The sequence below is a fragment of the Anabas testudineus genome, chromosome 8 (genome assembly GCF_900324465.2).
Source record: "Anabas testudineus chromosome 8, fAnaTes1.2, whole genome shotgun sequence".
Classification (NCBI taxonomy): domain Eukaryota; kingdom Metazoa; phylum Chordata; class Actinopteri; order Anabantiformes; family Anabantidae; genus Anabas; species Anabas testudineus.
Window position 1 is genome coordinate 8,525,687 of NC_046617.1, and position 25,382 is coordinate 8,551,068.

Sequence of the window (25,382 nt, forward strand, 5' to 3'; positions counted from 1 at the left end):
AAAAATACTTAATGTATTACAGGAGATACAATTAAGTAAATCATAGCTTTTGCCTAATGCTGAACTTAGGTTACACAAGAATATCTCTTGTGTAATAATGGACAAAATCTATACTGTATACTAGACCAGGCTATTGATTTAAGCAGAAAACATATAATATACTAATTATAAATAATATTAAACTATAAAAGTACTCTATAGTCTGGAACTCTATATTATTTAATAGATGTTATAACATCTAACTGCACTATAGTTTTTTAATTAATGTTTTAATTCTATGAACAAAACTGGTCAGTATTTAGAAACTTCATTACTATGCATCATTTTTTATTTTATTTTTATTATATTTCCATTAATCCATTTCAAACTCTGGTCAACAAATCCCAAAACTACACGATCGTGTGTGTAAAGGTTTGTTAGAATAATGTTTCTGGTCTCAACATCGCCCTCATGTGTTTCAATGTCAGACTTCAACTCATTACTACTTCACCCACAATGCATTGCAAAAGTACCGGTCAGTACCATTCTAATGTGAGGGGGAGTTCAGATATTTAAAAAAAGTTTAAATAAACTCCAGATTGACGTCGCCTGTATCAGATCATCATGATGGGTAAAAGCACAGATATCATCAGAGAGGAATGTGTAAGTTTCTTAAAATGTCAAATGGAGTAACATTGAGCTTTTTCGTGTTCAAAGATGGTCTCTCCGCCATGATGGTAGGTTCCAGTCCGTCTCGCAAGCCTTCCTTTTCCTACTGAAGTAGCAGCCATGAGGTAGGACTACAGCCGACGGCACAATAAAAGTTGTCATTTAACCATACAAAATTACCTGTGTTACCCTCGGGTCACGCTATTAAGACACTTGAGATCATATTTTATCTATACATAAAATGTACACAAGTTTCCAAAACCAAAATCCTATATTTTTACGCGGCTCTCTGTGGCACGATGTAGCTGACGGAGAGGCCATGTTGTCAACCTGGACGGGAGTTAGCTAAATGTTAGCCGAGTTGCTAAGAGCTTCTTAGCTACTGATACAGTTTTTACAAAATGTTGAGTCCACTGTAAAGTGTACTAGTTGTGTGACATGGAGACTGATAGAGCTTTGGATACAGATATAGTTGATTAAATAGTTGATGCGTTGTCTGTGTGTCCTGCAGCATGCTCAGGCTCCAGAAGAGGCTGGCCTCCAGCGTCCTGCGCTGCGGCAAGAAGAAGGTCTGGCTGGATCCAAATGAGACCAATGAGATCGCCAACGCCAACTCCCGTAAGTAGATCAACAAGTTGTGTCCTCAATGTGTTAGATGACTTCACCACAATCATTTAAATGTGCCCCAGCTTTGGACAACCACTAATGTTGAGACACAAATCCAGCGCCTATGTTGAATGGACTGCACATTTAATAGAGTTGTCAGGGAACGAGCTTGTTGTTCAAATTAAACCTCAAAATCAAAACGGCCTACTGTTTATTTTAAGTGCTAATGTTGACAGTCTGGATGGTACTCAAAAGCAAAGTGCCCGAGGATGAGGTGTTCAGGCCTTTGTGTAATACAGTGAATGGACTAGCCCCCAGAAATGCCTGATAACCAAGTCTTTTACGTTTGAGAGTACTAACAATACGATTTTTTAGATTATGCTTTAGTTACATTTCCATAAGAGCCGCAGACTGTGTTTCAGGTTGAGTAATAGTGGACTATTTCACTAATTAATTAATTAAAAACTTAAATGAATGAATTTCTACTGTGCACATTTAAGTGATAAACCACAGATTTAACAAAACGGTCAGCAGATCATAACTTTAACAGTACATTGTTACACTGGGCCACTGGTTGTAATTGCATTACAGTGGAGTCACAGAATCTTTTCTTGCTTGACTGTTGTAGTGAATCAAACTGTACTTGTGTGAACTCATGTTTACAGTATTGTGTGCGTCTTAATGAGTTTCTGGGTAAAAATCCGTTAGGCCATCATAGAGTTTGTGCTGAAGAAAGTGTACTCATGTAGCTTACTATTTGCCTTCTGTCTCCAGGCCAGCAGATCCGTAAACTGGTGAAGGATGGTCTTATCATTCGCAAACCTGTTACGGTCCACTCCAGGGCCCGCTGCCGCAAGAACACACTGGCGCGCCGCAAGGGCAGACACATGGGTGTTGGTAAGTTGAAGTTATTGCATGTTGCTAAAGCCAATTTTGACTTGACAGGGTGTTAGATTTATTGGGTTTGAAGCAGGCAAGTTGAAAAATTGAACAGTCTATGTGAAACAAATTATTTAGTAACCTCTGCACATGTCTCTCTGAGTCATTACCTGCTTACTGGAGATATAGAGAACAATAAAGTTTGACATATTTTCCTAATCTAATTTCCCAGGTAAGAGAAAGGGTACAGCCAACGCCCGTATGCCAGAGAAGCTGTCCTGGATGCGCCGCATGAGAATCCTGCGTCGTTTGCTGCGTCGCTATAGGGAGGCCAAGAAGATTGACAGGCACATGTAGGTTTATGACTGACCTATTTCTTGTTGTTGTTTGTATTAATAATGTTACTTTTTGCTTTTAAACAATTTTTTTGGGTTAGTAAATTGTGGCAAAACATGTTTTTTAAATCTAAGCTTAGTGACAATGAAATGTTGGCAGCTACTTGAAGTAACCAGTCCCTTTTAAATTTTTGTTGTTTTAATAAATGCGTATAACCTTTATTCTCTCTGTTCTCCATCAGGTACCACAGCCTCTACCTGAGGGCCAAGGGTAACGTGTTCAAGAATAAGCGCATTCTTATGGAGCATATTCACAAGCTGAAGGCAGACAAGGCTCGCAAGAAGCTCCTGGCGTAAGTCAACACCCAAACTTAATTTCCTGTTATGCTCTGAACCAAAGAAACAGATTTTGAGCTGTTTTCATTTTTAGAACTTATTTAAATTAAAAGTCTCCATCAGGGTCATCACAGCTTATACTGTTGTTTGTGCACATCTTAGAAGACTGAATGAGGAGTATCCCCATGGATTTGACTACTGCAAGATTACTTGAGCTTTTGCTCTCAATTAAAATAGAAATTTGTACTAAACCGCTCTGGGAATGTATCTTAAGTTTAGTTACTTAAGAAAATTTATATTTAATATCTCTAGTGTTGTACTGTGAATGGTAGTTGAGCTTTATTGTGAGTTGGGTGAGAGAAGAGTTCTGTCAGTGCCGATATGTAAATTAAATGACTTGTATTTAAAGTTGCGGTAGCTGGATTACAGTGATGAATATCATTGTTATGAACACTTGTTTCTCTCTTCTCTCTGATTGTCCTGCAGTGATCAGGCTGAGGCTCGTCGCTCCAAGACAAAGGAGGCCCGCAAGCGCAGAGAGGAACGTCTTCAGGCCAAGAAGGAGGAAATCATCAAGAACTTGTCCAAGGAGGAGGAGACCAAGAAGTAATCTGGCTCTTTGCTTTCTTCCTGACTCTGCCACCTGCCAAGTGCTGAAAATAAAAGTGTACATAAAGACACTGATGGTCTCCTGTACTTTTTTCCTTTTTTGAGCAGGAACTTTTAGATATTTTAAGTTCTTAAATCAAAGGTGAAGTTCAAAGTATGTATGTTTATGTGTAGCGCATCGTAATGCTCTCTCTCACAGCACCAACCAGCCTATGAAACTGGTTTTAAGCTAATATTTAGTTTGTGTGTTAAATGTTGAGGTTGAGGTGAACTGCTTTTCAGTCACTATCTTGTACAAGTACCATAAATAAGAGCCGTGTGCTGTGTAGCAGTGCTGTCACCTTGGAGTTGAAAGAATTTGAGTGACAAAGAGCTGGAGAACTACAAAACATTTGTTTATATTATTAAAAACCTAAGTGAAGTCCTTTTGACTGGACTATAAACGGAGCTAAATGAATTTAAGTAGCTGTGTAAATATGCATTTAATTTTGATTGTACTGTTTGTTTTATCAAGCTCTTCCTGAAACCAGAAATATAGTGTCCTTAAGAGTATAAATAAAATGTCTCACTTAATTTTTAGGAATGTCTGAAAGTAAGGAGGACCTGATTTACATTATATATATATATATATATATATATATATATATATATATATATATATATATATATATATATATATATATATATACTGTATATATATATATATATACAGTATATATATACACATATATATATGTGTGTGTGTGTATATATATATATATATATATATGTGTGTGTGTATATATATATATGTGTGTGTGTGTGTATATATATATAATATGTGTGTATATATATATGTGTGTGTGTGTGTATGTGCATTTGCATTATTCTACTATTCTCAAGATCTGTTGCCATCTAGTGGTTGCAGCTGTTACAGGAAATCCAACAATTGATTTAAATATTAAGCAAATATGTTACTATCAGACGTGTTAAGTTACTTATGTACGTGAATACATTTACTCAGTACAATTGTGACACACTATACTGCAGTATTGCAGTATTTCATTTTATGTTACTTTTAATCCACCAGAGGGAAATGTTGAGCTTTACTTACTAGTTTCTATTTGCACATTGAGATTATTCAAATGGTTACAGTACAGTGGTTAAAATAATAACGGGAGTTTTTTGAACTTTGTAAGTTGTGGAACATATTTGGACTGGACTTGCACACTTATCAACAGCAGTAAATTCAGTGCTGTTTAAAATATATGTACTTGCACTTTTGTACTTTAAGTGAATTTGAAAGTGTGTATTTTTTAGGCATGTTCTTGTACTTTTACTTGAGCATGAGTTTCTGTACTTCTACTGTACCACTTATGTTTAATTTTTTTCATGAGTGTGGACAGATATGATTTGTGAAAGCTTTTCCAGAGATATCACTGTGTCCGCCTGAGATTGTGTTAATTCACTCTTGGTCATGTTATAACCTAGTTTCTAAGTGATCAGTCTCAAAAGACACAATGTGTTGTAGCTTTAGTTGCTGGTTTTCCTTTTCTAAGGGCAGTGTTGTCTGCTGTTGTTTCCATTGTACAACTCTGAAGTAGCTGAACAGCAGCCTCTGCCAGTGAGAGTAGTCTCTGTTCATCTATCTGCTAAATTTGCATGTGCAATAATGCAGCGCTACTTGGTGTCATTTGCAGCCATGAGTTCTGAGAAAAAAATAGTGCTGCAGGATATGACTTTTTGTTGTCTCTGTGCCTAAAGGCATTTTTAGATGTGTTAGCATGAGGCAGATCAGACACATCTCAATACCATACACTGATCATTCTTTTCTTTATATCACTTGCAAGCTACAGTGACCTGCTCCATTAAAGCTATTAAGGACTATATACTAGAAGGATTTGTAATAGTTTGGATTGGAGGGTCTCTCATGTCCATTACAGTCATGGCAGGAAGTGTAAATTATGCATGTTCCCCTCTTAAGTGTTTGCATGTGTACCATCTACCCAGAGGTTCACTGGTTTGTGCACAAGGTGTGTTTGTGTTTTTCATTAGTCAGTTTTGCATTAGGGCGTATGAGACTTACAGGGTGTTTATAGTTCAAACAGAAACGCACCAGGGCAAAGAGCCTCATGCTAAGCAGCCGTGGAATGCACTGGGATCAGCTGTTGACATATGACCCCCTCGCTGCCCTCCCCAGGCCCACATCTTCCATCACACCTCCCCAATGGAACCAGTAACAGCCTTCACAAGTGAGGTGGAAGGTGGTGATGATGATATATTTCAGGATCCACAGTTGGAGAAAGCCCACAAAACAAACCCTTCTGCCCAAATGTTCCTTGGTCATCGACAGTCAGCCCTCATCCGATGGACGAAATGGAGTTAAACAGCTGATGAATAAGTGTGACTGCAAGTCAAACACAGCTCATGTGCTGTGGACGCTGACATCAGTGACTTTTTATGTCCTCATAGTTCCTCATTGTATAGTTCACCCTAAAAGAAAAGTCACTTATATGTATTTTGGTTGGCTCCTCACTTCTGTGTTTCTTGAAAGTTTGGTTATTTTCAGCAAATCCGTTTTTTGACTAAAACCCTTTACTACTTATTTACAGGCAAGTTCATACTAAAACAGAGCGAACAAATGTTTCCCAAGCAAAATGATAGCGATGCTGACTCATCAGCAGACAGCCACATAACAGATCTGTGTCACTTGAGTTCAGCGTGGTCTCTGTAGTCACACAAGTGAGAGACCTGTTATCACCTAAAGAAAACAAGTTCAAGTCAGACTGGATGTGGAAACAAATAATTATTCTGCTCCGAGGGCTTTGCTAAAGCAGTAACAGACATAGTTGACAAATCTGTTTTGCCTGTTGTTATTTCCAGCATATGACTTCTGTACTGTTCTGGTATTTAAAAAAAAAAACTTGCATGAAACCTGACAGGAAGCTCACTGTGTTTTCTAGTGAACCACCCATGGTTTAGTGCTGTTGAACAGAGATGGAGGCAAAACGTGTCTCTCACAGATAGTTGTGTAATCTGTATGGAAGATCTTCATCATCAACACCGGATAGAGGGTCCACGTGAACAAGGTGGGGGATGGGAGGATTTATAAGGTGCTGTTTGAGAGACAATGGGACCTTTGTTCTTCTGTCTGACTTGTGATTACACGTCACATGAGAGGAAGTAGCTCCCCCCTGTAGCTACTCACCCACTCCTCCTTTACGATGAACCGTGGCTTGTTTGCACTTTAAAGCACCAAGTGGAGCTGAGACAATGCACACACCGCTATGCCATGATGGACATTTGGCCTCTTCACCTTTATTTAAAGACGTCCTCTGCCGATTTTTACACATGTTGAAATTTGAAATGCGATATTAGGCAGAATATGCATCGTTTTGTCGAATTAGCCCTGACTCCTCCTCCTGGTGAATCAGAAAAAGTTTGCTTCTAATTACAACGATCATTCATCACTGAGATAATAATTCCAGTGTGATTCATTTATGCTGAGTGGAAGAGACCGAGGGCTTCCTACAGGCACACAAGAGCCGCACGATTGCAGTGAACTCTCCTGTGCTACGAGATTATGAATGTCATGTTGAAAAATCACTTGTTTGGCTTTAATGTGGTTAACTAGCTCATGCAGTCTTTAGATGGAAATGGCATTGTCTCTAATAAGCTAATGACTGACTGTGCGTGGGAGGCAGCAGAATGAAAAGTCTGGATATTTGATTTAAGAGGCTCTCAGAGAGAAAGGTATCTGTATCTGTGGTTTCTGTACCTCTTCAACTAGTCTGGGCCAAAGCCTTGTTATTATCACAGGTTCCACCCTGGAGAAAGCCACCTTTCCCACATTTCTTTTCTTTTCTTTTTCACATTCCTGCCAGTGTCTTATGATGCATCAAATCCCACATGTGAGCATTTTCTCCCTGAGGCCTCACTGCGGGGAAGTGACCATGTTATCTCTTTTCAGGTCAGGCTACATACTGGTGTGATGAGGGAGGAGATACTTTCTGGTATGAGACTGACTTCGTCTATCAAACATTAAATCTTGAGTTTGGAAAGGATGCAAAACGGTGCAGTCATTTGGCACATTGCAGTCATCTGCTTTCACAGATTTCCTTTGTGGTGTAACTGAACCTATTCTAGTCAAATGTAGAAGATTCAGAGAGCTGCAGCTTGTGAAAGATCCGGGGGATTTTTTAAAATACTTTTTGTATTTATAAATGTGTTTGCAGCTGAGTTTGTGGGCTGTGAACCCGTTACTATGGCAAATGTACATCACACCTTCTCTATGAGAGGCCCAGCTCTCTGGATTCACCATCTCATCATTCATGCAAACATTAAAGGGAAATGCGTTTGAGGTAAAATGCAGGTTAAGTGTAGTGTTTGCTTTACTTAACAACCCTCTGTGTCTATTAGCACTGTTAGGCAGATTTTATTAGTTGCGCAGCCGTCTTTATTGATCATTTGCTGGCCTCTGTCTGGTCACAGCAAAGCAGTCTCAAACAATCCCAACAGGTTTGCTGCAAACACTGACATCTGCCAAAATAAAAAAAAAACTTTCCAACGTCTCTTTGTTGCTGTCTTTGTTGTGGATTTTTAGTGTGCATGGTGTTGCTGTGGAACAGCTCAGCTTACTCAGCATGCTGGCACTTGGCATCATTGCTGTATTACAAGGAGCTCAGCTTGGTGCTTTCCACTGAAAGCTAAAACAAGAGGGAAAAATGCAAGGGAACAGGGTGTGGCCATCTATGTGTGGGTGGTTATTGTTAAATTGTATCCCATATGCTCAAAATATTTCCCATGATCTCCCCTCATGGCCTTACCTCCACTGTCTCATTCTCCTTCTATGACACAGAGCTTTTGAAATGAAAGCCAAACAACAGATGAGTTATGGCTCCTCTGCACATCTACTCCCCACCTCTTCCTGCTTTTTGTCTCACTGTCTGACTCCCTCAGACTTTCTGCTTTACTCCGGTCTGCTTTAAGTTAGTTGATCTAGCCAGCAGTGCTTCTGTGTTAGACAATGATTCACATCTGAGCTGAGATGAGACTTCTCTTTTCTCGACCCTTCAATGCCTCCCGACTCTTGACCTGAGAAAAAAAAGACTTTTATTGTCAGAGGATATGAGTCGAAACAGCTGGAAAAGTTTGACTTAGAAATAAGAAATGCTTGTGTACGTGTAGGTAGAAGTTTTGGGGGTATTAAGAGTGACTGTGATTGGAAAGGAAGCCTCTGCCCCTAGTCAGCTCTGCCCCTCATTGGTTTTCAGCGTGTTTCCTCTCTCTCTCACACACACACACACACACACTAGTCAAGAGGCAAACTGTGGGCTAATTTAGAACTGGACACTCATGTTACTGCCTCCTTTTTGTGCAAAGGGGAGAGGGGCTTAAGGGGTGTGGGCGGGGGATGGCTAGGGCAGGGAGGGAAAGCAGAGAGGGAAGGCTGGGGCTCTCAGATGGGGGCGGAGAACAGAAAGAGCTCTAGCGTTGGGGCTACAGTGAAAAGTAGAATCGTGAGTTTTTCTGTGTGAGCGGATGGGAAAAGTGCGAGAGACCGAGCAAAGAGAATGGTTGGACCAGAGAGACATAACCGAGGTTGAAGTAGGATGTGGAGCAACAAAAAATCGGCTTCGTCTCAGTTGACCTGGACACAAACAGGAAGAGAGCAAAGACAAAGTGGAGGTGGAGAGAAGACACAAGACTTGTCTGGACTAGAAGCAGAAAGGGAAGACTGGTAGTGAGGAGGTGTGCTTTCACTCATCCAAAAGGGGGAGAGAGAAACATTCAAAATCAGAGAGACACACAGGAAGAGGGTGAGGAGGCAAGGAGGAGGAGGAGGAGGAGGAGGAGGAGGAGGAGGAGGGAAATGAGGTAAACGCAAACAGAAGAAAAAGCAGACAGGCAAAAGATTAACACTCTTGAAAGAGTGAGCGTGCGAGGTGCAGCCAGGGGGGGGAGAGCGGAGAGGGAATAGGAAATATGACAAGAGAGGGAGTTTGACAGAAAGCAGATAAAGAGCCAAGTTAGTGTGGAGTGAGGAGAAGCAGGACTGAGAGGGACAGACGGAAAGGTGAGGGGGCCAGTGGGTGACGCTAGAAGGAAGGGGGGAGGGATGAGGGGACAGCTCTTGAGGTCAGCCCTCTCTGTGATGTTCACTATCCTCTGCTTGCTGACCCTGCTGAGCACCCTCATCTGGTACATAATCGACAACAGGTAAGTGTTTAACTACCTTTCTCAGCTGCTTATACAACACACACACACACATGTACAGTCTCTTTGGTTCATCTGGGGAAGCTTTTGTATTATATCCGGTGGAAACACGTTAGTGGAGGCAAACGATGATTTGATAGGACAGGGTGGTAGAAAAGGTTTCTTCAGCAGTGACGATGTTGGGGAGAACAGGAACATGTTGGACTTCTTCCTCACTCTTTTCTGCACATTTTATCAGCCGTTTCTCACCTCTCTTCCACTTATGTCATCTTAACAAAAAAAGGGACATGGCTGCTTTTGATCTAATTAGTGTGAAACAACTGGCTGACATAGCTTTTCTTTGGCCACATGCAAATACAATCTCACGAACAACCACTGGCATCTGTGGTTCAGGGTCGTAATTAGCATAAGAGTAAAACATACAAGCTTATTGCAGATACCCTCTGAAGTCAGTAAAACTGAAGACATTAAAAGAGTGATTGGAAGTGAAATTTGAGTTGCTGTATACACTCAACAAGAGTAGTCACAGTAAAAAAACAGCTTGTATTTGCATATACACTGACATTTAATCCGCCACATCAGGGTTTGAGCACGTAGACGGTTTCACACACACGTTGCCGTGAACTGTGTCAAAGATTTCTTTCGAGGTTTTGGACACTTGAAAAAAACAGGAAGAGAAGAACATACATAACTGTTCCACAAACACACAGCGCAGACATTACCACACGCAGACAGCGTGACATTTCAACGGGGGTGAATGAAGGTTTGAGTCAGATTTTGACAGCACAGGTTTGGAGAAGTGTGTTACGGCTCTGCAGCCCTTACAGGAATTGTTGATGCTCACCATGCCAGAAAGGGTTGCAAAATTATTTTTGAACTTTGAACTCCATCACTCTACTGTGAGGCGGGTAATGATCAATACCATTCTTCAAGCTAATTAGCAACCCAGTTGCTTGTATTCATGACCGAGAAATTGCAGTTTCCCAGGAGAACTCTACCAGGGGAAATCAGTTTTCTCTTATTATTTTCCCCAATTAAGGAAACAGCTTTGTTGTTTACATGACAATAAGGAAATCAGCTTACTTGAGAAAAAACAATTGTAACCAGGTTAAGTGCATGTAAACACAAGACTGCAGCCACAGAACAATGAGGATTTGTGTGAATGCATGTTTCAGACCATTTTTATGCAGAAAAGTGTTTGTAAATCTTCAAGTGCTACTTTAGATCCCTGAATGCAGAGTGTAGTGATGCTGGGTTTATAGGTGTTACCAAAGAGTGATAGAAGTTTACATAGCATTTATGGATAACCACGTATTAGTTGACTTATAATGACTGGTTAAACAGCTGCGTGTATGCGCTTTGCTTTGAGCATGGGGTGTATTTAAGAGTGATGCAAACACATTTATGATATAAACTGGTGCACAAACTGGGGTCAGGACTACTGTGTGAGCCAGTGGGGCAAGCCATGGTAGTTCAGCCTACTTAGAAACAACACACAGCAGATATAATGTAATGTGAATCAAAAGCATCAGCTCATTGCTGTGTGAGAGAAGGATTCAAATGAAATACACACATTTTTGTTTAGTGAACGACATTATGTGTGTCAGATGTATTGTGATAGGTGGTGTAGATGGGTGGAAACCTCATGGCATTAATCCTGGGCATCACCACACCCAACTAACTTTACTCTGTATATTGAGGATTGGTTTATGTAACATAAACCTGCGTGAAAGCAAACAATACCGCATAACAGCCGATTTTCAGACATCATCCTCTGCCCTGTGTAAACAACGCAGCCCAACAACAGCTGTAGCAGAGCCACATTGAGATGTTTTTTTTATCCCTGGCTTCTGCTTTTTAATATTAAGTTCTATTTCTCATGTTTACTCCGTAGTAATGTGGGACCTCAGAGACCACCTCTTGAAAAGAAAATTGTCCCACAGCCCTCTGACACTTGTAAAGGCTGCAGGTAAGAGACAACACCGTCACAGCTTATTAAAGAAACTTTGTTGTTGCTTACATCAATTCAAGTCAATATGGGCTGCAGGGATTATGGACCTAACTGTCTGTTTTGCTATGTGTATCACAGGGAGACCATCAACAAAGTCATAGAACAATACTCTCACACCTGGAAAAGGCAGGAGGACAATTATCGTGAATTCAGGTAAAAACAAAACTCCAAATAAACACACCTACCTTGCCACTGGCCACCTCTTAAAGGGAGGAGCTATCATAACAACAATACAACAGCATGTGCAGATTCCCCAAAGGTAAAATAATTCTCCTCAGCTCAGGTCAGAAGACGAGTCGCACCTGATTTACAGTTTTACATTTATCACAAACATCGGAAGCCTGTCAGTCAAATAAATGCACTGCACATGGCGTCAAAGGTTTAAGAATCCAACTCTTCCAGAGGATTAGTTCACTTCTCACCATCCACAGAAACAAGAACCGCTAAAAGCTTTAAAGGAGAAGTAGAAATGGAAATGATTAAAGCACAGGAACTTACACGAAATGTTGGTCATAGTGTCTAAAAAAAAAAAAACCACACACTTCACACACACTTCAGATCACGTGAGTTGCTGCGTAAAACAGAGGGACTTCACCTGAAACTTTCACTGGTCTGTTGGTCCATTTATGGACTTTACATGTATTAATAAAATGTATTAAATTAACAAAATGACAATTCAGATATCAACATCAAAACTGACCAAAAGTCATTTTATGTGTCATTTAAAAAGTCCCTCTGGTTCCACAGATCTCAGCTGAACAGCAGGTGCCATGGTTATGACAAGGCCATCATTACCCAGGCCAACACTCCTCTGGGGTCGAGGCTTTTATACGACGGAGACAAGAGGAAAAGCCTCCAAGTTAGCCCGGAGATTTTCAGCACCTTTGCAAAGGTATGTGTTATGTTGTTTTCTTCTAATGTTTTCACATCTTTGCTCCTGCATGTTCTGCCATCAGTTGTCTCCACTCATATGTGGTCTCTTTGATACACACGACTTCAGAACAGGGTATATCTTTAACAAAAATACTGGACAAACTAGATGTTTGACCTGATGATGGCACTAGGTGAAAAGTAACTCATCACCAAAGTAAGTAGGATTGATCCTAGGGAAAAACAAATGTTGTAGCTCTCCATCCCCTTGTAGTCCTGATAATTCAGTCTGGACAGCAAAAATCAAACGGTTGATAAAAAGGACAAACGTCAGAGAATCACCAAAAGTCATTCAGCACGATCTAGCTGTCAACATAGCTCTCTCCGTATCACAAATCACCTCATGATGGAGCTAGAACAAGGGTCAGAGGATCACTAAATGACTATCAATCATTTTTGGGGGACCACGAATGTCTGAGGAGAATTTTAAAAAGATCAATCAAATGGTTACCGAGATATTTGATTGAAGTGAACTTTGATTACTGATGTCAGTGAACCAAAATGAGCCAAATGCACCATACCCACAACCATCTGCTATGGCTAAAAACGGAAAGAAATAGAATTTCAAAGGTCACAGCATGCACAGAGAACCACAAGAGTATATATGTTGTATTTGAGTGCATTTTGACACGGAAGAAATAAAAGATTGAATTGGTTTCACCTTTTGGGAAACTCTTATCTCTCCTTATCGTTATCAGAGGGAGACACAGTCAAATTCCTGCAACAGCATGTGATCTGTCAATTACAAATGTGTGACATGCTGCTGGCCTGTTGTTGTTCAGGTCTGAGGTCAGGCTGACCTCTTTTTTCTATTGGCTCAGTGTGCATGTTAGGTGTACTGCACCAAAAATGTGGTACTTCTCCACAGTTATGTGGAAGTAAGATCATACAGTTTAAGGAAATGATTCTCACGCCACTCCACACCCTCAGGCATCACAGATATTCAGTATATGATGATTCATTTTCACGAAGTACTGCCTTGTGGTTGGCCAACCAGTAAAATTGTAGTTTACATGAATGTCTGTCCATATGATCGTGCCAGATGTAACTCACTCCAGCAGTTTTAGAGTTGACGAGAATTAACAACATACAATATTGCTCTTTGTCACACACAGTATGTTATACCAAGGACTATGACATAGACATAATGTCATGAATTTTCCATTGCTGCTGATTTCAGGAGGATCCTTTCTCAAATAAAACACTGGACACATGTGCTGTTATTGGGAACGGAGGGATCCTGACCAACAGCAGCTGTGGAAATATGATAGATTCAGCTCAGTTCGTTATCAGGTAAGAAAGGCGTCATGTGTAGTGGACTACAAACAGATAGCAGTATTAACCAATAGAATTAAAAATGACTGCACTAAACATGTCTGTATCTTCTTTGTCACTTGTTCAGATGCAACCTACCTCCTTTAGATAATGGCTATGAGAAACACGTGGGCATCAAAACTGACCTTGTGACAGCAAACCCAAGCATCCTCATAGAGAAGTAAGAACAGAAAGTAGCTGAATTCCTCTGTCACCCTAAAATGTTCCTCGTGTCTTCTTGTTTTACATCTGCGGTTTATTTTCAGGTATGGCGCTCTAATGGCGCGACGGCGTCCATTTGTGGAGAGCCTGCGCAGATACGGAAACTCCCTGCTGCTCCTTCCCGCCTTCTCCTACGGCCATAACACTCCTGTGTCTTTGCGGGCTTTCTACACCATTGAGGACTTTAAAAGCCCAACTCGGCCTGTGTTCTTCAATCCTGAGTACCTCCAGAGCCTGGCCCTCTTCTGGCGCTCCCAAGGCCTGAGAGCAGTGAGGCTCAGCAGTGGCCTAATCATGGCTAGCTTAGCACTTGAACTCTGTACCGATGTGCACCTGTATGGATTCTGGCCATTCAGTAATCATCCACATGACCTCCATGTCTTGACCAACCACTATTATGATGACAGAAAAACGAAAACAAAATTCCACGCCATGCCAGCTGAGTTTGAACTCTTGTTGCGGCTGCACAGTCAGGGGGTGCTCAGGCTTCACCTGGGGGAGTGTCATCCAGGTGAAAAGTAACTCTGAGACCCAGGGACAGCAGGCAACATGGGAGCAAAGTGCCTTCTCTGTAGCCTCAGGATGAAGTCACGTATTTTAAAACGACTAAACAGTGATATTTTGGCTGATGACACGTAATTAGTGTGAGCTGGATGCTTGGACTATCAGCAGCCAAGACATTTGCACTAAACTCAAAAAGCATCAATCACAACATTCTCTAAAACAGTCTTATAGTGTGTCTGCAACAACTACTATTTATTACCATAAATGTTCTAGCAGTAGTTTGGAGGGAATTATTTAAATTTAAATGGGAAGCCTTTGTGAGGCCTTATTTACAGTCTACTTTTAGTGCCTTATACTAGACAGTTATTAATAACTTGTTATGGGAACTTTTAGATCAGAAAATGAATGTATTTTTAGGAAAATCAAATACCTCCATGAAGATTGTCTGGCACGAAAAACATTGAATGAAAACACAGCATACTAAAAGTGGAGCCTTTTGACACTGCCGTTAAAAGGCTCGTTACAGATTGTGTCAGTTTGGAAAATGTGAACTCTCGAGAGTTCGGTAGTCACACTTTTCTATCACACAGATGATATACTGGAAAAGGCTGGTGCTGGTGAGGACGATGTGTTCTGTATTTATTCTCTAAAACTGACACTGCTGCGTGTGATACTAACACCTTCTGTGGGCTGTGCTTTTCAGGGAAGCCAAGGACTAAAAAAGAGACACCGCAGAAAGAATAAGAACAACCAGTGAACACACTCATTTCGTTTCTGTTCACAAAGGTTTCTATGACGTGCCCGTGTTTCTCTTTATCACCACAGTGAATACATAGGAATTGGTACTGTCATAAAATAATACGAAGTAAAACTAGATTGTGAACTTAATAGAATTGTAAAATCAATGCAGATTTAAGTGACCCTAACATAAAGTGATAAAAAGATTGTGAATTGTGCTCTTTGGGTGCAAACTATCAGTGACAACTTTTTGCTAATCCTTCTGTGATTCAAGATTTTGGTAGATCTTAGCCAATCTTTACACAATGACAATCGCTCATTGGCGTTTTTGTCATGTGGTAAAATAATGCACGAGTTAGAGAAGATTAAACTTGAGAACTCTCTTTGAGCCAATTTGAGAATCGTGTGAATGTTTGTGACGTTGTTGTTGTTGTTTATGTTTGTTTGTTTTTTGTCTGTGAAAGACATGAGATGAGCAGGAAAAATAAAAGAACAAACAAGTCACTGAAAAATAGAAAATGTTGTTTGTGTCTGTATCTGTTGCAGGATTCATTGTTGAAGAAGGCAAACCAGATGTGATAGTTTGCAATGTTTAACCTCTTTGAGCCATGGAGTGTCCAAACCGACCATGGTTTGTCATTAGACTCCAACATGTACCTACAAACAGCACGTGAGACCAGTTTATGGCACAGTTTGTACCTATTTTTTCCATATTTGTTCCATATTTAATACAGCTGAGACATCAGTTGTCTACATGTTACTGCAACTTCCACTTCATTTCTCCTACATGTTCAGCTACAGGGCATCCCATAGTTCCCATGTGGACCAGGCAGATGATGCTTTCACTGGCTTGGGGCATAAATTGACCAAGAAAATCTCAGGTCTTTGTTGTACTAATATTCTTTTCCCATTCCCAAATTTATATTATTAGGGCATCCGGTCAATTAGTCTATTAATGGACTGAAAAGTCTTTTTCTTTTTAGGGAAAATATCTGACTGCCTCAAGTTTCCATCGTAGACATTGCTTGTGGCATTCTACTTGAGTGACCTTGTTTTACATCCGGCTGCAGTACTCTGCTTGTTCCCAATGGCTAGTCTCTCCAGGGAGTTCTTTTTTTTCTCACATATTCACACAAACATGCTTTCCATTTAAATTTTTGTTTTCTATTCTGCAGGCAGTTTTGTTGAAAAGGCACTAATGATGACAAATGGAAAACTAGGTGAAAGTATTTTAAAGCATGGAAAGATCAATAAGTTAGTTTTTGCTGCTCAACAAAGACATTTAGGTTTAAGATGGAAATATGAAAATTAAATAGAACTTCAGAATTTTAACTTTCAAAGACTGAACATAGCATCACATCACCCAAACTAAAATTTGCAAAGTAAGTGAGCAGAATTATTGGAATAGACAGTTTTAAAATAAAGTTCTTCTTTTCTGTGGTTTACTTTTCTCCCATAGCTAGCTCTCTAATATTGATGTTGATTTTTTAATTTAAAATAAAAATGCAGTCTTTACGGACACAAAAACAAATCTAAAACCAAGTGTACTTATTTAGATCCATTTGTTGTTTGAACAATATTATCAATATCATTTTCTTCACTGACATTGTCTATCAAGGAGTTCCTCAAGGTACATTCTCTGGCCTCATCCTATTGATTTTCAATTTACTCCCACTTGAAAGTATCATCAGAAAAAAATGACTCAGCTTTAGTTGCTATGTTGACAAAATCCAGCAATAAGTATTATTATAAGTATTATTATTTTATGCCTGTCGGTCACGTGCTACAATACTATTGCTCAATTAAAGTTTAGTTGGTCTGATGATGCTGTGTTCTGTCTTGCGTAATATATAAATAAATGCTGAAATTCTGAACTTTTGTCTCATATTCATCTTGTGATTTTAGCCCTTGAGTTGTGTTTATATGTTTGGTTACACATCCATGCAACATTGAGGGTGTTTTTAGGAAAACTCAAACCCCAGTGTTAAATGTTCTTTACAAAAATTAAGACCAATGGGTCTCTGGGCTAAGATAAAAATTAAATAAATATATAAATATTAAATCCCCTTTTGTTACTTTTGGACTGTGTTTTCATCTTCATATTTTCAATTCCCAAGACACACTGAATTACTTGACAAATCTTTTGCATCAGTCAGCCTAATTTGTAGATGTTATTTATTTATTTATTGTAAATGGAAATTTAAGTTTGAAATGTACAGGGAGTGCAGAATTATTAGGCAAGTTGTATTTATGAGGATTAATTTTATTATTGAACAACAACCATGTTCTCAATGAACCCAAAAAACTAATTAATATCAAAGCTGAATATTTTTGGAAGTAGTTTTTAGTTTGAGCTATTTTAGGACGATATCTGTGTGCGCAGGTGACTATTATTGTGCATAATTATTAGGCAACTTAACAAAAAACAAATATATACCCATTTTAAATTATTTATTTTCACCAGTGAAACCAATATAACATCTCAACATTCACAAATATACATTTCTGACATTCAAAAACAAAACAAAAACAAATCAGTGACCAATATAGCCACCTTTCTTTGCAAGGACACTCAAAAGCCTGCCATCCATGGATTCTGTCAGTGTTTTGATCTGTTCACCATCAACATTGCGTGCAGCAGCAACCACAGCCTCCCAGACACTGTTCAGAGAGGTGTACTGTTTTCCCTCTTTGTAAATCTCACATTTGATGATGGACCACAGGTTCTCTATGGGGTTCAGATTAGGTGAACAAGGAGGCTATGTCATTAGTTTTTCTTCTTTTAGAGCCTTTTTTAGCCAACCATGCTGTGGAGTACTTGGACGCGTGTGATGGAGCATTGTCCTGCATGAAAATCATGTTTTTCTTGAAGGATGCAGACTTCTTCCTGTACCACTGCTTGAAGAAGGTGTCTTCCAGAAACTGGCAGTAGGACTGGGAGTTGAGCTTGACTCCATCCTCAACCCGAAAAGGCCCCACAAGCTCATCTTTGATGATACCAGCCCAAACCAGTACTCCACCTCCACCTTGCTGGCGTCTGCGTCGGACTGGAAGCTCTCTGCCCTTTACCGATCCAGCCACGGGCCCATCCATCTGGCCCATCAAGACTCACTCTCATTTCATCAGTCCATAAAACCTTAAAAAACCTTCAGCTTGTGTGTCTTGTTCAGTGGTGGTCGTTTTTCAGCTTTTCTTACCTTGGCCATGTCTCTGAGTATTGCACACCTTGTGCTTTTGGGCACTCCAGTGATGTTGCAGCTCTGAAATATGGCAAAACTGGTGGCAAGTGGCATCTTGGCAGCTGCACGCTTGACTTTTCTCAGTTCATGGGCAGTTATTTTGCACCTTGGTTTTTCCACACACTTCTTGCGACCCTGTTGACTATTTTGAATGAAACACTTGATTGTTCGATGATCACGCTTCAGAAGCTTGGCAGTCTTAAGAGTGCTGCATCCCTCTGCAAGGTATCTCACTATTTTTGACTTTTCGGAGCCTGTCAAGTCCTTCTTTTGACCCATTTTGCCAAAGGAAAGGAAGTTGCCTAATAATTATGCACACCTGATATAGGGTGTCGATGTCATTAGACCAACCCCTTCTCATTACAGAGATGCACATCACCTAATATGCTTAATTGGTAGTAGGCTTTCGAGCATATACAGCTTGGAGTAAGACAACATGCATAAAGACGATGATGTGGTCAAAATACTCCTTTGCCTAATAATTCTGCACTCCCTGTAGTGTTGTTTTGAATAAACATTAATTGTAATACATTAATGTAATGCAAAGTCTCAGATGCTCTCTCATCACAAGCTGAAGTTCAACTGTCACCAAATGAACTACCAAAATGACATAAGCTAAAGTGACTTCACATTGGTTTTCCTCTTTTGTTCCTGCCAGTGACACCGCATCAGCTTGTGTGACTGTAATTCTCCTGATAGGACTACAGCTGCCCCCCGTTCTCCATCAATCAAAATCTAACCCACATATCATACTGACATTAAGAACAGGACAATACTCAATGTTTCAAGAGTGGGAAGCCCTTTACTTCCTGATTTTTTATTTGTTCTGCTGTCAAGCCAAAACAAAAGATGCAGACACTTCGTTTAATATGCATTTATGATTTATTTTTTGTAGGAAAATAGGTCTTTTCACATGCAAATCAAACATAGTCATTGAAGAATATGAAATAAAAATGTTGGCCAGGGGATACCAGAATGGCACTCAGAGAGATACATTTTACAAAAGGCGTATTAAAAACACACAAATGCATGTATGAATCTGATTTTGTACTGGTAATACCACTAGTTTTATTGTCACATCCCACATGGGTGGTTATAAGAAACATGTAAGGAAACAACACAGGCTGGCTACAGTCTTTCTTCTGAAAACAAACATTGTCTCATTGTCTCTCCATCCTTAAATGTGTAGGCGCACAAATGCATTTATCTATATTTATGACATATTTTTTATTTTATAGGTTTTCTACATTGCAAAAGGAGAAGTTGAAATCCCAGACTTTCAGTTCTGTGTTTATCAGTGAAACAGTGTCTCTGTTTCCTGAAAACTTTTTCATTACTTTTTTTTTTCCCAAAGGGCAGCGATATGCAGAAGAGAACAAACCTCCTAGTAGTAATAAAAGTAATTTCTGCCCAGTGAGCACATACATATTCTTCCTTAGTCTCTTTCTGTTTCAATCAAAAGAGAACAAGTTGAAACCAACACATAACAGTAGCACAGGGTCATTCTTTTGATCTGGATAGCTTCACAATTTCTTTACTTTTGAGTACTTTTGGAGATGCAAGGCCGATGAGGCTTTTGAATATTCACCAGCACCTCTTTAAAAGGCCCCTTGATCCCTCTCTAAAAACTCCTTTGACAAGACGTCGCCCTCTAGTGGCTCCAGCTGGCTCTGAACAGCATTACCTTCTGTCTATCATCCATTCTTTTGTGCAGTTTGTTTTCTTTCTCCTTTGTTTAGTTGTGAATCTTAGCTTACTGTGGTAGAATTTAATTCTATAAAAAAAATTAATGTAATAAAATAGAATTTAATTCTATCCAAGAGAGCTGATTTTCCTGGTTCTGTTTGAGCAAAGCTCAGTAAATCATTATCATTAACTTATTGTCTGTTGCTGAACAAATGAGTCAGAGGGAGTCTTTGACTGTGTTTCTGTTATGGAAGCAATATCATAATGCATAGCCTCACAACTTCATATAGTCGATGGTTTGTTTAGCTGCTTCACTGTTCTGTGGTTTAAATACTTTAATACTTTGTCCGTTACCCAGCTTATTCCATCAGCCAGTTTGTCTCCACACACAACTGTTCAGTATAGTTCACAGAACAATGTTGGAAAAGGAGTAACACTGTTTAATAAAATACAGCCTGAAGGGTTTCCACATACTTTAAATACTGACACTGTAACATACAAGGAAAAGTCTGGCTTTTTTTCTATACGTCATTAAGTCACTGTAGCTGACATATTATAAAAATATACTATGTCATATTTAACATTTTTTACAACTGGAAGGCAATTTGAAACACGACAACCATAAATATGCATACAACTAGTTCATGTTTAAAAAATGTGTTTTCTTTTTCTTTATTTTACAAAAAAAATGTCACAATTTCATTATAAAACACCAGCTTGAACATAAAAAATGATGACTCAGTTTTAGAGTTTTAAATCCCATTCCAAAAAGCAATAAACGTGTTCAATACAAAAAGCAAGTAGCTTTTATAAAAGAGTTGGTCTCATGTAGGCATATTTCCACAATTGGAGTAGCATGGCCACAGTATTCCAAAGCTACAACCAACCAGGCTCTGTAGCAGCCCAGCAGTAAAATCTTGGCACTGACACTTGCATCACACAAACAGTGTTTGGTCTCACTATGTTATAGTAATGGCTTTAAACGTTTTCCATTACAAGATGGTGATGTTGCAGCCTTGTGCATCTAACACCAAACTTGTAGTGCTGGGAAGACCTGTAACTAACACAAGGCTGGTCAATAGAAAAGGAACACTACAGCTGGATGCAGTTAGCACTGGCAACTAGTATCTACTCCAGAATAAAGGATGCCCCCTTTAGAAGGAACCACCAGGGGGCAGTCAACTACAAGGCAGATGGAACAGTAGAGTACTGAGCAGCCTTGATAGCAGTGAACAGCCAGAGAGAAACTGAACAATTGAACAGTAAGGTATAAAAACTGGATTGCTAATGCACCTTTTTGAAAAAGAACATTTCTCTTCTACACCTCTGATGTAGACCAGATAAAAAGTCACCTGCCCTACTCATTTGTTCCTGAGTAGCAGCTGGTGTAGGACTGTTTTCAAAACACAGGGAACGTACAAACACACGGTCCAATGCAAAGTCACAGCTACATAACACTGTGATTGACGCTGGAGAGGACGCCAACACAGAACATGACAGACAGGACACAGCCTTCAGGAAGGTGATGTTCTCAGTGAAATTATAGAGTCCCTACTTTGGGCTCTGCCACTGTCTCAGTCTTATCGCATTTACATTGCAATGGCCTTCCTTACATCGTAACAATAAATATATAAAGTCATTTCTTTTGCTTGCCAGGGCATATTGATGACATGGCATCCCTTCGCCTTTATATTGTGAAGTGTTTGTATTTTAATGTCCCAACAATTAGGATGGTGACGTATTATTGGAGTCGGTGTTTTTGCAGACGAGCGGACAGAAAATGAGCTAAGCCAAATCTGGGATCAATCTGATTTGCAACAGAACTCATTATCATTCAGTAATTTTCCAAAGCTCAAATCCATTAAGAAAGGATGAACGGGAAGACAACAGAGGTCAAAAATCTGCTCTAGGACTTGAGGAGAAAGAGACATGTAAACGACAGACTGTATTCTGATACAGTTTGTGTTGGTGTGACAATTCAAGTTAGCCAGTGGTAGCCCAGACAACACCAATTGTCAGCTGCAACATCACGTTTGTTTGTTTTTGTTTAGTTTTGTTTTTCACACACCTTATTACAGAAACACACATCTTCTCCAGCTTGCAGGATTCTTTAAGGCACAACGGCGTATAAATATCCAATAACATTTGCAACCGTTTTCTCATCCTTTGTGTGATATATACATGCTTTTAATAGGTGGAGTTAAATCCATACAGATGGTTTTCCCTCTCCTGATTTGCTGCTGCTACTGTTGCTACTGCTGCCTCCTCCACTGCTGCCAGCTTTACCATGCTTGAATCTATGTTTGCGCTCTTTCTGAGGCTGCGGCTGTGGTTGAGGTTGGGCCTGGATGATGTTACTCTGGGGCTTGTCGTCCTGGTTGTCCCCAAGCTGCTCCTCTGCCCGGTGCTGTTGACTGTAGGCCTGGATGGCTGCCTCCAGTTGCTCGTGAGCTTGCTGGATCATGTCTTTGTTCAGAGCCACACGGGCCTCTCCTCCAGTGGGAAAGTTATCCTCATTGCTGCCAAACTGCTGCTGCTCCTCTTGGGCGATGTTTGCTCGATTCTGCTTGCACGCCATCTTAGCATTGCTAAGGTCCGTGTAGGGCATCTGCTCAGGTTTGACTACAATGTTGTAGCCAGGTGGAGCTGATGGGGTGTTCCATGAGAAAGGGTAACCCACATAATCAGCAGCCTCATCTCCACCCACTCCTCCCTCCGACCCTGGCTCTGGCCCTGCCCCCCCCACTGAGCCCTCCACACCCCCATTGGTGCCCAACAAGCCCAACTGGTACTCATCCTCCTGCGGAGGGCAACGCCGACGGCGAAGAATGTCACAGATGGAACCAATCCCCAAATGGAGCATCTCCCAAACATTGAGCGTGAGGCAGAGGACAGTGACACCATACATGATGCGCAGGAAGATCGTCTTTTCAGTAGGGCGTGACACAAAACAGTCAACACTGTGGGGACAAGGTTTCCCCGAGCACACAAACACTGGAGTGACACGGAACCCGTACAGCAAGTACTGGCCTGCAAGGAATCCTGCTTCTAGCACTGTGCGAGTCACCAGCTGCAGAACATAGACCCGCATCAGCCCTTCATCACGAATGCGTTTGCGCCCATCGTGCCGAACTTTGGGTCTGGGTGTCGGTTGCAGGGGATCTCGTGGCCTTTTCGGGGGTTCGATCTCTGGCACCTCGTAGATCATGGGATCATCCTCCTGGTCCTCTTCGGTCTCCTCAATGCCCCGGTGCTGTCGTGCTCCAAAGCAGATTTTTCTGGGCTTCCTGTGTGTGTAACCTCCTCCTCCTGTTCTGACAGCAGCAGATCCACCTCCTCCTTTGGTTTCATCTAACCGTGCAATCTTGTTTACAGCATAACCCATGTACATTAAAGAAGGCATTGCCACCAAGATGATCTGGAAGACCCAGAAGCGTACATGAGATAAAGGGGCAAAAGCGTCGTAGCAGACATTCTCACAACCTGGCTGTCCCGAGTTGCAGACAAACTTGCTCTGTTCATCATAGTAGATGGACTCTCCCCCAACGGCAGTGAGAACAATGCGGAAGACGATGAGCACGGTGAGCCACAGCTTCCCCACGAAGGTGGAGTGGTTGTGGATCTCCTCCAGCAGCCGCGTGAGGAAGCTCCAGCTCATTGTGTCGCTGGACGGTAGGGCAGACAGTGTCCCTCTCTCACCTGCTCACAGACTCTGGCGAAAGTCAAAAGAGAGAAAAGGGAAATTACAAGGGAAAGAAAGGAAGACAGCATGAGTTCTTAATATATGCTAAGTAAGACTTGATTTGATAATATGCATCTTTAGTGGAGAGATGTGAAACAAGGTGACAAAATAACTGGCATTATTTAAAAAAAGTGTTCCCCTTTGAGCTCAGGCAATCAATAAATCCTTCATTTGATCTGTTGCTTCCTGCAGCTAAAACACATACACACTGAATTCAGAGCTCAGAGCTCAGTGAGGTTGCTGTCAAGTTTGGGCTTTTTAGGGAATTAGAAGACCAAACATGGGTGGAAAGAGGATATCAGTATTAAAAAAATACCATCAAGCGGCACTGAGTTGGAGACGAAATAATCCAAATAGGGAATTTGCTATCACCAAATACACACACACACTTTATTTAACAGCCTATCTCTTTTTGAAGAAATAAATCCTCTTAGTGAGTCTTCTTCTGTGCGAGGTGCAGTTTTCAGGATTGTATTAACTCGACTGGTTTGTTCTGGTTGGGAGGTAAATGGTATTGTGCAGTGCTATACTTGTGAATGTGTGTGTGTGCATTTGAGCACAGTTTAGGAAGAAGGGCATGTTGCCTATGTAGGTTAGGTCTGGGCTCCAGGCAGTCCATCCAAACCAGCAGAATCAGCAGGTGGCTGGGCACAAACCGTTGGAGCGGGGAGTCAGACAGCAGACCAAGCAGTGGAGCTGAACCCAAGCACTGCTGTCCCTCAGGGCGGCTTTGGGGGATGAGTATGACACCTCCACAGAACTTTCCCCCTCATGAAGCCGCAATAGCGCATGGCTTATTGTCAGCTAGAGAGGGGAAAATCCGACCATGAATACTGGCTTAGATTTGGGTTTAAAGGGCTTCCAGGGACGATATCCTTACCAAGCAGGTTGAAAGCTTAGTATGAGCAAGCTGGAGCTGCAGTGAGAGGGAGAATACAGCTGGAGGAGATGAACGGGAGCTCCCGGGTCTCTGCTTTGTGTCTCCAGTGAGAGCGGAGAGCAGAGAGGCTGGGAATGTTTGGAAGAAGGCTTGCAATGAAATGTGTGGAGTATCGATCACTCTGACCATGTAAGGACATGACTGGGATACAGGAGGTGGATGTCAGGAATGCTCAGTGTGTACACACTCGGGCCACTGCGCGTGCGTACAACGGTCCGAACTGTGTACGATCCTGCAGTCAGACAAATAAGAAAAATCCTTGTGAGAGGATTCTAACTGTGAGCGTCTATGACAAACATGTATGAGTAAGCAGCACATGGCCAGAGCAGAGAGGCTGCCACAAGCACGCACACAGTCACAGCAGTGTCCTTCCATGGGCGAGCTCTGTCAGACTTTTCCTGCATTACATCATTAATATTATTTTTTTACATAACTCTAACTGCGCTGT

General features: G+C 40.9%; 3 protein-coding genes across 4 annotated transcripts; 2 read left to right on the forward strand and 1 right to left on the reverse strand.

The window, feature by feature from the left end:
• Positions 1-698: 698 nt before the first annotated feature.
• On the forward strand, positions 699-3,484 carry rpl19 (ribosomal protein L19). Its single transcript, XM_026357485.1, has 6 exons — positions 699-773; positions 1,160-1,266; positions 2,029-2,151; positions 2,366-2,486; positions 2,711-2,821; positions 3,291-3,484. Exons 1-6 carry the CDS (start codon positions 769-771, stop codon positions 3,412-3,414), a joined length of 591 nt encoding a protein of 196 aa, XP_026213270.1. The 5' UTR covers positions 699-768; the 3' UTR covers positions 3,415-3,484.
• Positions 3,485-8,850: 5,366 nt separating this feature from the next.
• Positions 8,851-14,684, forward strand: st8sia6 (ST8 alpha-N-acetyl-neuraminide alpha-2,8-sialyltransferase 6). The gene is made up of 7 exons (XM_026356221.1): positions 8,851-9,611; positions 11,503-11,577; positions 11,698-11,772; positions 12,367-12,511; positions 13,730-13,842; positions 13,952-14,044; positions 14,130-14,684. The coding sequence occupies exons 1-7, from the start codon at positions 9,511-9,513 to the stop codon at positions 14,605-14,607; spliced, it is 1,080 nt and encodes a 359-aa protein (XP_026212006.1). The 5' UTR covers positions 8,851-9,510; the 3' UTR covers positions 14,608-14,684.
• Positions 14,685-22,137: 7,453 nt separating this feature from the next.
• On the reverse strand, positions 22,138-23,910 carry LOC113159762 (gap junction gamma-1 protein). Of its 2 annotated transcripts, XM_026356666.1 has the most exons (3): positions 23,067-23,910; positions 22,654-22,961; positions 22,138-22,578 (listed from the first exon to the last, which is right to left on the reverse strand). In XM_026356666.1, exons 1-3 carry the CDS (start codon positions 23,908-23,910, stop codon positions 22,453-22,455), a joined length of 1,278 nt encoding a protein of 425 aa, XP_026212451.1. In that variant the 3' UTR covers positions 22,138-22,452. The 2 variants fall into 2 exon arrangements, with proteins under 2 accessions (XP_026212451.1, XP_026212441.1); XM_026356656.1 differs by having other exon boundaries at positions 22,138-23,910.
• Positions 23,911-25,382: the final 1,472 nt, after the last annotated feature.